This window comes from Pollachius pollachius (assembly GCF_949987615.1).
Source record: "Pollachius pollachius genome assembly, chromosome: 17".
Classification (NCBI taxonomy): Eukaryota; Metazoa; Chordata; class Actinopteri; order Gadiformes; family Gadidae; genus Pollachius; species Pollachius pollachius.
The window spans coordinates 12,481,081-12,492,695 of NC_136950.1; the positions used below are offsets into that span (position 1 = coordinate 12,481,081).

At 44.5% G+C, this 11,615-nt stretch overlaps 1 protein-coding gene across 1 annotated transcript; it reads right to left on the reverse strand.

The window, feature by feature from the left end:
* Positions 1-110: 110 nt before the first annotated feature.
* On the reverse strand, positions 111-10,524 carry alg14 (ALG14 UDP-N-acetylglucosaminyltransferase subunit; the record flags this gene model as incomplete). Its single annotated transcript, XM_079754425.1, has 4 exons — positions 111-1,032; positions 8,488-8,610; positions 9,598-9,749; positions 10,380-10,524. The coding sequence occupies 4 exons, from the start codon at positions 10,522-10,524 to the stop codon at positions 802-804; spliced, it is 651 nt and encodes a 216-aa protein (XP_079610551.1). The 3' UTR covers positions 111-801.
* Positions 10,525-11,615: the final 1,091 nt, after the last annotated feature.

Here is an 11,615-nt window from a genome sequence, read left to right on the forward strand (position 1 = left end):
TTGAGGGAAGGACCTGTAGTGTACTGGTATGAGATATTGGTATATTAGCAGACTGTGGGAATGAGAGAACATCCCCAAAATATAGCTATTGAAAATATATGATCAAATGATATGATAAAAACACCTTTATTTCTAACATTGCATGTGGTCCAACTCACATTGTGATGCTCTTAACCATTTAGCCTTCTAATATTGTTCATACATCTTATATATGGTTTCTATGGGATAAATATTATCTATTTCTAATGTCCTATATTACCACCATGACGTGTGGTTTACGTCTTTACTTGTCAGTTAATGGAACACTTTGGTTCGGGTCACGTTTCCACATCATATTAACCGGTACTTAAAAGACTTGAAATGGTTGTCAGCAGTGGAAAAAGTGGTACCGGCCGTCCTTGGTGGAAACATTTAGAGAATTCCTTCCTTCTTGTGTCTGTGTACGTCATCGTACCTCTTATGGAATGTCCCTTGACCGAGACCAGTGACTGAGACCAGTGACCGAGACCAGTGACCGAGACCAGTGACCGAGACCAGTGACTGAGGCCAGCGACAGGTGGGCTTCCTCCAGGTTCAGGTTGCGGGCCCTGGGGAATGTACCTGGGTTCTTTTCAAAACCCAAACACCAGGACGATCTCATGTCCACTAAATTTAGAAAGCACCAAATAAAAATGAAGACCTGTATCTATAAGAGTTTTCTCCAACGGAGCGTTCCACAAGAAAAAAAGAAAAAAGTTGTACTCCATTTCCCCAAGATTCGCTGCTCAGTCCAAAACACGTTCCTCACACGATTCAGACTTTTCAAACCAGTCTCCCGAGGAAAATAGATCTGGGGTATTTGTCTCTCAGAGTCGACCACTGCACGAAAAAGTAGTCAGCCACCGGATAGAGGATCTTCCCGGAGAGCGACATGGTCTCCACCCGACACAGGCTCTCCACGTAGATGATCAGGACCCTCTTCAGCCCCAACACCCCCAGCAGGAGAGCCGACGCACACAGGGGGACGCAGGTGCCCGGGCCGTTGCACAGCACCTGTAACAACAACACACAGAGAGACCGGGTTACCGGGAGCCACCCGGGAGCAGTGCGACGGTCAGGAATATTGCGATGCGTGAAACACAGTTGGAGGGGGGAAAGCATCAACCATCTCCAACTGTATGGCTGTGTAGGCGTGTGAGCACTTCCACTACAGCCTACTAGGGTAGGCTGAGAAATAGGACGACAGTCTGTTATCCAAGATAACTTTCCTTAAAATGAAATTATCCTTTTTTTTAAATACTTTTTTTTACTTTAACAGCAAACACCATGGCCGTCAAAATTTATTGGAGAGGGAAACAATTCCCTATCATAATCGCGGATAACATTGCATTGCGGTTATCTTTTTATGCTTTAGTGTAATATGGAAATGAGTAAACATGAGGGTCAGCTGATGCTAAGTGTTGTAAAGTGGTTGTCTTCTGTTGATGGTTATTTTTGCGCTGTGGCTCACATGCAAGATAATTGTCGACGCACAGGTCAATGTGTGTTTCATTGTAGCCCCAGCTTAGGACACACGGACACACACACACAAATCTGTAGATTTGTAGACCTCCAATATAAATCCAGCCAGCTGCCTCTTTAATATAAAAAGGAATGTCTCAGAAACAGCGTGTACAATTTCAGGTGGATTCACTCTGGAAAATACAAATCTTTTTCAAACAAAAAGTAAGAACCCCCCCGCCCCCTCCTCTTTTAAGAAGGGCCTCAGCTCAATTTGCTCTCCAAGCAGAGGAATGTGCTGAACTCTGTTGAGCATGAAAGTACAGCCTCAAGACAGAGACAGAGACAGAGGGAGAGGAGACAGACAGATAGACAGAAAGACAGAGGGAGAGATACACAGACAGACAGAGGTGTGAGAGAGACACAGACAGAGAGAAAGAGAGGAGAAAGGCAGAGAGGGGGAGAGACCGACAAAGAGATAGGGGATAGGACATAAGACAGAGAGAGAGTGAGAGAAGAGAGACAGACAGAAAGAAGATAGGCAGAGAGAGAGAGAGAGAGAGAGAGAGAGAGAGAGAGAGAGAGAGAGACACACAGCCAGAGCGAGAGAGAGTGAGGAGAAAGGCGGAGAAAGGCAGAGACAGACAAAGAGAGAGACAGACAAAGAGATGGGGGATAGGCAAAAGACAGAGAGAGAGAGTGAGAGAAGAGAGACAGACAGAGAGGAGAGAGAAAGACAAAGAGAGAGGGAGAGAGGAGAAATACAGAGAGAGAGACAGAAATAAGGAGACAGTCAGACATTTTAGACAGGTGATTCAGACAAAAAGCCTGGGGGCTTAACCAGGGAGTGTGAGGGGGTCGAAGGAGAGACAATTTAAACAAGCAGAAGGTGAGCGATCAGATGAAGAACTGGCTTTGGGCTAAATAGGATCAACAGGGAGTTGGGCAGATGAGGTGGGGTTTGGGGGGGGGGGGGGGGGGGGGGGGGGGAGTTTACGAGAAACAGCGAGAAAGGAGAAACAGAGAGCGAGGGGAAAGAAAGAGAGAGAGAGAGAGAAAGCCCTGAATTGTCTGGAGAAGTCATCATTAAAGTCTGCGCTGCACAGACATGGCAGACTGCACACATGCTACAGCTGTAATATCCCTTTTCCTCTGCGCTAGGCTGGTGGAGCCTGGCCATTGTATCATTATTCGGTTTCTTTTCACAAACGATACTTTCGGGCACACTGTAATTTCCACTGTGTATTTACAAGTAAAATGGGAAGTTGTCATTCGATTCACAATTTCTTAAAGATACAATATGTTGCATTGACACTGAGTGGTTAAAATTAGTACTGCAAATTAGTACTTCGAAATTCACAATATTCAAGAGGTGTCTACGCCTGACCTCCCCTCCTCAGAATCGAAGCTCAGGTGGGTGAACGAACACTGAACGAACAAGAGTGCAAGATGAGCTCACAGCATCGTCTTGGAATAGAATTTAGCCGTGTTTTAGCACGGCTCTGGTATCTGAGCTTTTTCGAAAGAGGTAAGTCTTTTAGGTTGGGGAAAGTGTAGTACAATCTCAGTTGAAACAGTAGGTTTGCTTGTGTCCATACCTCCAGCATGCTATGTTTCTGTGCCAATGTGTTTCATATCTGGCAGCCAGGGAAACTCTGCAAATAGTGAATCACAGGCCGAATAGACAGGCCATAAAACAAACTCCAAAAGCAAATTTTCACAGAACATACTGGCTGCAGCATTGTTGTCAGCCATCCTTTCAGTGAAGCAATTCCTTCTTTGTTCTCTGATTACACATCATTGTCATTTTGATATGTTAACTTGTTAAGTCGTTACTTTAAACTCAACAAGGGCTGCAACAGCAAAGTTCATTGAGTTTTTCCATGAAACTTTTGCACAATCTTTTTACACAGCAAAGCGTCGCCAGCCATGTCCCAATAACTCCCGACCATCCCTCAAAATGTGACCGATTCTAAATAGATTTGTTGATATGGGGGTTGGTATTTCCCACACAACTGTTGGTCCAGCTAAGTGGCAATGAGGCTAGGCTGTCGACCGCTGGTGAAGTGCTGACCACACAGATCGAAACGCGGCCTTTGGAAAGGCGTCGGTCCGGAGGTATTCGTGCAGGGGTTGCAAATGCCTCAAACACAATAACAGGAGTGATAAATGAAAAGAGTGTACTAAATGATGAGGGACCACAAGCAAGTATGTGACCAGTGTTTGTGAGGCGAATAGCCACACCCCAAAAAGCCTGAACTTCAGATCCAAAACAAGTGCTACAATGTAATTCACGAAACAAGAAATCAGAAACATCCAAAACATGTGCCGTTATGAGTTTAGTGTTTGGTTACACTATTTATATTGTATAGGTGTTAGGTACAACCTAGTACTCATAGTAGCATAGGTTAATACTCATTACGCAGTCTTCTCTGGGATAGGTGGGGAATCTCAAACATCATATGACATCACCCATACAATTTCCCCCTTAGAAATTCTGCTCAATCACTCTTTAGAAGTGCTGACCCTGGAACATTCCTTATCCAGGGATTGGGTCACTGGAACCCATTCTAGCGCGAGCTGAAAGTCCACTGGCCAGCCAGCTCTGGAGGCCTCACGAGAGAGTTCACTGGGTTTATTAGCGCAAATCTTGTCCATCTATCAACCTGTGGAGCGCGGTCAGAATCAGGACGGCAGCACACACACGCACACGTAATATCAACCTTATAGTTTGGGATACGCGAGACTACAGTACTTAGACTAATGTTCAGAAGAGCGCAATCTATAATGATAGATTCTTGGTTTACTCTAAGTCATCGCTTCTGCTTTTCCCCTGTAAGAGAATCCAAAAAACTCATGAGTAGCTGAAGTGGTTTGAACATTAGCCAATACGGAATACTAGCTTATTGGGCTTACAGGAAGGCATGCAGAAGCGTGACAGCTAACAGGTATGCTACCTGACACCTGCTTTTTGGTTTGAAGACCGTAATCTGCAAAATATGCAAAATATACCGCTGGTTCTATAATGACAACTTGCCGTGGCAGTTTTTATCTTTTTACATTTGTGTTAATATATGGAATTTTCGTTATGGCAGGGGTGGTTCAAAATGTAGGTCACAGTAATTTTGAAACTTACTTCATATTGGTTAATCATAGGTGTGGGGTTTGTGGGAAGGCAGCTGGTAGGATGAGGGAAGGGCTGCCTGCTGTGATGACTAAGGTCATTGCCTATTCCCAGAAACCGGTGCTCACTAACTCATCAACGTTACTGTATGTTTACATGGCCTTGGGCTATGACATCCACTTCCTCTTCATTGACCTGCATGCCTCTTTCCGACGATTATTATTTTATTAGTCTATAAAATGTCATACATAATGGAAAATGCATCAGAAATCACAAGGTGATACTTTCATACTGAAAGTAAATTTTTTTTTTTTTTTAGGAAAGTAACACCCTAGTTCAAATGCTCTATACTAAGCAAATCAGTGTCGTAAAAAGACAGACAGGTAACCTGATAGCAGGTGATTCCCAGCGAGCCACTTTCAATACCTGACTACCTGACAACAACAGGGCCACCGTATCACCAGATCCCTGATTAGCACCTGGTCAACAATGAACAGACAAGGCCATTGTGAGGGCATGCATGGCTGCTTTCATCGAGGGTTAAGGTAAAACAGATGGGCCAATCAGGCCTGTCCTATGGGAGTAGGGACCACCAACTACACATTGACTAGAATCCTTCTTGAAACGAGCTCCACACAGAGGAGAATACCCACAGGCTCGATATTGGCTCTTGGCCTCTGACCGTTGTCACCCGCGCCTTCCTGCGTGACTCAGGCCTGGCTCTGCGGGCCTACACAAGCTAAACAACACAGAAGCGGTTGTCCAAGTGCGTCAGGCTGTCCCGTAGTAGTAGTAGTTCTACAAACGAAACCCGGATCCTACCTTTGACATTCTCTGATTCATTTTACCCTGTCGTTTTTATTTATTGTTAAAGTAAGGGTTTATTTATGTGTCTCAAAATGTTCTACTTGGGACACTAAATAGGTGAAAAGTAAACAAAGCTTTATTTATATTTGGGAGGCAACATGTTTCCACTCGGGCCACCCATACTAATGTATGCACTTTGGATAAACGTGTCCATCAAATGAAAGGGCATAAATTATAATAAATTACATTTTTATAGCGTCTTTCATTCATTGAAAGTCTGCCCTGCGCCTTAGTGACATCACAAGTGGGACTGTCCACCTAGATGGCTAATCCCAGAGTGAAATTATTTTTATGTAAAATATGATTAATGATTTTCATGTAAAATAACAAATAAACTGATTCCCGGTTGTCTTCAAGGAGATGTTTTTAGCGAAGGCTTGACCCAAGATAAGTGGGTTACCGGGCTACTGGCTCACCCCACACCATAGTAACCCAGGCCTAGTGGATGAACCCACACATCTGGAGTTAATGGACGTGGTGGTGGTGGTGGTGGTGGTGGTGGGGAGCCGTCGGTCTATTGAGTGACTGAGGAGTGTGAGCTCACAAAATGCCCTTTTATGGAGATCACACGCACATACCCCAGAACCGTTCGGGGTCCCCCTTTTTCCGCTTTCTCTCCCCTTTTCCCCCCGGCACTCTACAACCCCCCCACACGGCCTCCTCTACTTCCCCCCGTGTTCCCAACGCACGTCTGCTGGCTGGGACTCTCGGGGGAGGAGGATTGAGGGGGAGGGCGGGGGGGTACCCCCTCCGAACACAGCATTCCCCGGTCGTATGTGGAACACACATGCAAAAACCCCGACCCGTTTGCCGCTGCTGTGGCAAAGTATTTGTTCCTTGTTTGGTCGAGACAAACAACTAACGAGCCACTATCTTTCCAAGCCCTCCACTCTTCAACACCGGCCACCCGACAACAACACAGTTTGAGGTAGGAGGTGGTGTTGGAACAACACTGAAGTCACTTGGGCCTCAGAAAGAACTGGATCGGACATTCCACAGAGCAATGGCAGGGACAGCCGTCGTAGTAGCAGTAGTAAGAGGAGCAGTTAAAGATGAGATATCTGCAAGCCACTGGAACCCTGGCGCCTGGCTTCACTGGCGCCAGGATCTCTCCACGCAGAGGAAAGAAAAAAAGAGAAGAAGAGGAAGAAGTGGAATCTACACTTTACTCAAAAGAAGATCAATGTGAATTTCTGCCGCAGTAGATGATTAATTTTCTTTTTCACATTCCATTTTTAGCCTTGGCGGTGTGTCAGAAGAAGGGGTATGGTGGGGAATATGTGTGCGTTACTATCCTGGCTAGACACAGTGATGACATGCCCTCATTTGGACCCGATGGAACACAAGCCAAACTCGATCTTCCTGCGTATCTGTTTCTGTTGACCTGCTCTGTCCCAGGGCCCTGCCTAGTCACCCAGCTCCGCCCACGTACGCCTCACTCTTCCTACTCATCCTCCCCCATGAAACAGATAACAGGAAACCTGGTGTAGCCGCACGCACACGCGCACACACACACACACACATCTTGTGAACAGGACCCTTCCTTGCCGGGCCCCTGTAGTTACACAACACACTCAGCGGGGGGAGTGTGCAGAGGAACTGGAGAGAGGAGGAGACCAGAGGAAAGGGAGAGGGCTGGGGATGGGCGGGAACAGGGAGGGGAGAAGGGAGTGAGAAGACAGAATAGGGCCCACGATGCTGATTAAGTCTGAGATTCTTAAACCAACAACCACGTTCCACTACGCTTGGGGTCAATGAGTCCAAATAAGAAAGAAACACGGTGTACTCACTTTGATATCTGAAGCACCTTCTTAAAAAAGAAAAAAAGACACTTTGGCTGCCGCAGACTAAAGCCGGGGTTGCAGTAAGTGTGCGATTGCCTCGTTACTTAGAGGACTAACCTGTGTAAATACAGGGCTACGAAGGAGTCCAGGTGGCAGCCTAGCAGTGAAAAGAGGTAACGCTAAGTGCCCCTGTTTATGGGATTGTCGAGGCTGCGCCCTTCAATTTAATTCACATGAACAGTTGCTTTTGCATTAGAAGATTTATTAGATTACCGATGGCTTTGTCCGTCGCCTGAAACACAAAGGCAAGATCTAAGGACGGATGTGTTTGAGCATGATCTTTGAGGCCGTAATAGATCTCCAAAGCCACTCCATTACTGAGCCGGCCTCGATGTGATTGGATTCACGCGATCTGGTTATGACAGATGGGGAGAATGTCACCGTTCTGAATTCTAATTTCATAAACAATGTGTTAGTGAGCAAAGCTAGGCAACACAGTCTTAATGCCAGAATGATAGCTTTCCCTTCCAACTCTAAAAGTGCTCAGAAACCACAGGTACCGAGAGAAAGACAAGGTTTCCTCTGAAGCATAACTGCATACATAAAAACCAGCTTTGGATATTAAGTATGCTCCAGGAGAGCTGCACTGTGACCAGATGGTGGAAGACGGTCGGTCCAGTCAAGAGGGTCTCAGGTGGGGTGCCTTGAGAATCAAACTGAAGGGAATGCTGGGAGAAGAGGCCGCTGATTTCTCTGGGATGCATGGTTTCAACTCAACAAGCAGGTTCATTTATTTTACATGCCTAAAGTGTCATGGACACAGCAGTTAAAAGTTTGAGCACAACGAAAAAAAGGCAGGGACACAACAATAATATTTCGGGTAAAATAATTGATATGGGCAAATGCGGTTGGATCAGACTGCGGAGGGTGTTTTTTTGGAGTTACAACGCTGGACAAGAAGACAGCTGTGTTCCCAGTGGGCCAGAGTGATTATCTGCTGGGATTTTGAGGGCCTTTTCCAAAAATCCAGTCAATTTCTGCATCTGTTAGCATTTCAAACAACACGCCCACCAGGGTTGCACGCTACTTCGAGACCATTCACCATTGAGGGTACTCGTAACTGCGAGCTAGGGAATTGTACTAGCTGGACACACACACACGCGCACACGCACACAAACACACACACACAGTCTGGAGTCAATATTCAAATGTTGAGCGGCAGGTTGAACGTACCACGTCCGGTCGGAGTCTAAAGACCAAGGGTACGGAGTAGAGCAGGGCGTTGAGGGTACTCTTCAACGAAGAACTCCAGGACTGCAGAACCTCTCGACTGCGTGGGATCCGGTGGACCGTATACTAGAGGAGATAAACGTTGTCTTTTATCAGTAATGCTGGAGCTATTGCACATCAATACTACTAACAGGCCATTTCTACCCAATGGTTACCAACTTGAGTCGGCAGATATACAATGTGTTTCAAACAATGTCAAAAAAATATATACATATTGAAACTGATCCAGTATGAATGTAACAGAGTCAATTATACAACAGTAATATGTGTAACAGATTCAAATATACAATAGTAATATGTAGCATTATAATTACACAAAATCTGTTTTAATAGTTATAACCTGACATGTCCGGCCTCCTGAGTCAATATGTGGAACGTTTGAGACTCAGTTTCTGTACCCCGACGTTCACTTTCGTGGGTCCCCCCTATAAATGTGCTTCACGCTTTGACCTCTCCTCTTTGGATGTTGTACTCCTTGGGAGAGGAACTCACGTTAATAAGAGTTGACTGGAGGATATTGTTGTTATTTACACCTTTTTCAGAATAAACGGAGATCGCCTCCAAAGATATCCTGGTCTGGGCCTCTTCATCCAAAAACAACGCAGACAACGCCTGAAACTGGCGTTACATGAACAAGATGTATGCATAGCATTCTATCCTGGGTAACCGATCCTCTAGCCTCACGAGGCAGATTCACATTTGAAAGGCTTAAATTATGTGCTTAAGTTATGGCCAAACTACCATTGGTTCAGCCCAATATGTGTCCCATGAGAAACAACTTTATTTATGCTGATGGACAGATGGTTCATCCAATCACCTGCCAAGTATTTTTTTAAAGTGCCTGCTCTTTTCCTAACAGTTTCCAAGGACAACTTACCATATGGTTCTTTGAAACAAACCTACTGGCACGTCAGGTTACGTTCCAGTTTAGTGAAACTCAAACAAAAACTACAATGACGCCATCTGCTGGAGGTGGTGATTTTCACATGGCTGTTTTCATGCCAGACTATCTCCTATTTACTTTTACTTTGCTTTTCCATCTGGCGTGTATACCTTTGACCCGCTGGCTGCATTTTCTTTGGCGTTTTCAAAGGCACGGATTTTCTCCTCACTCATCCGGTCGGTGTCCGCGATGACGTAGTGGCGGGGTTTATAGGACGGCGACAGACTCTCCATCAGTCGGAGAATTTCTGTAGTGTGGCCCCCTGTTTAGGACACACATGACAACTCTGTAGTTCAACGTATTGGTAAAACATGCAGTCATGAATAAACAAATGTATTTCTAGGGAAGACAAATGAAACCAATGTCTGTCTCTGACTAACAAAACTATGGGACACAGAACCAAGTTTTGGGGATTTGAAGGAAAGACTGTATTCCTAATCTTATCCAAAAGTTTACGGGTAAATGTAATAGCCTAACCAACCATTGAGTGTAATGAATAAAGTGTAATGTTATACCATGACAGATCATTGTCATATTTGTATTAGAAGATACACACTTTCTATTCTATAGTTCATTTATTTTTATAGTTTTTTACAAGATCAGTACTGACGAAATACAATAACACTCAACACTTCCGCAATACTTCTTTGCAATACTATTGCAACCTAACAACAATGTTGTATAAAGAATACGATTACATACTATTTCAGGAGAAACCATCATCTCCTGAGATAGTATGCATGAAAGCGGCATCATCAACCTTCTTCTACCTTGGCAGATTCTGTTGTTCATATTTATGTGGCTGATATTTCAAGAGGCGTAAAAAGTACCGCTGCTGAAGTAAGATCATTTACAAATAATATCGGCAACGTTTATAATACAAAGCAATTACCTGACCCAGCTACTACGAGCACGCAGACAGAGCCTTTCCCTCCAGGTTTACAGTTCGAACCAGAATTGACTACTAAAAGTAATCTTAACAAAAATATACACACTGTGCAGAATAAACCCAACAACAATCCTAGCATAAGCGACATGATTGCAGGTAAGGGTGCTTAGTTGCGCCAAATGTGTTACAAATGCAAAACCAGTATTAGCGCCCCCAAACGTTTCATAAGCACAACTGCAACAGAATAGTCAATACTACGGAGATCAGAATGTGGACACACAAAATGATTACAACCACATACTATTGCATTGAAAATATAATTTTATTGATAATTTAGTGTAATTTGAAAATAGAGCCAATGTAGTTTTCTATCCATTCCCTCATCCTTCCATCCTTCTACCCATCCATCCACCCACTGCAGTGAGGCTCACACTTCATACATCACATGCCATACTTCAATGAGGCTATGAAACCACTTCAATAGGTACTTATGAATATTGATGTCTGTTTACATAATTACCATTTGACTAGGAAGCTACGACCAAAAGTTGTACAGACTAAACAACTAAATGCAAATGAAGAATTTAACGTCATCGCTTGACTCTTGGATACTTGATGCTGTCGTAGACAATGACATCTTTTTTTAGAAGAACCTACTGGCACTTAACAGACCAGTACAGGCCACCGCAGCTTCTCATATGTCGTTGGAATGGGAGGGGTAAATCCAACACACTGCACTTTTATTGTTAGTATCATATGAAAACTGAAAGGCATGAGATGCTGTTCAGGGCATGAGGCGTGGTTTTAATCAAGCAGTTGGGGTTCTGATCTGATCATGGCCTGATTGTGTCTTCACTACGCTGAGACTCCAACAGTATACGACCCAATCTAATTTGGGTGTATGCAACCACAAAAAGGGCCACAATGGACAATAGATGTGTTCTGGCGGGATTGGATCGCACAAGTCACATTCGAAAAGACAGGTCTAGCCGACGACAAGATCCCAAACTCAAAGCCCACTAACACACACTCCCTCCCCCATCAAAGAACCAACCAAAAGTTAGGTAAAACAATTAGTGCACTGCCAAGTAGATCATTGTTTCACACAAACATGCATGGATTGGACACACAGAGACCATGACCTTGTCATGCTTATTTCCCCAGTGAACCGGGTGTTCCCACAGGTCGTATCACCACAGAGACAGGCTGGTTGAGCAAACATTTATTTTACTACATCTA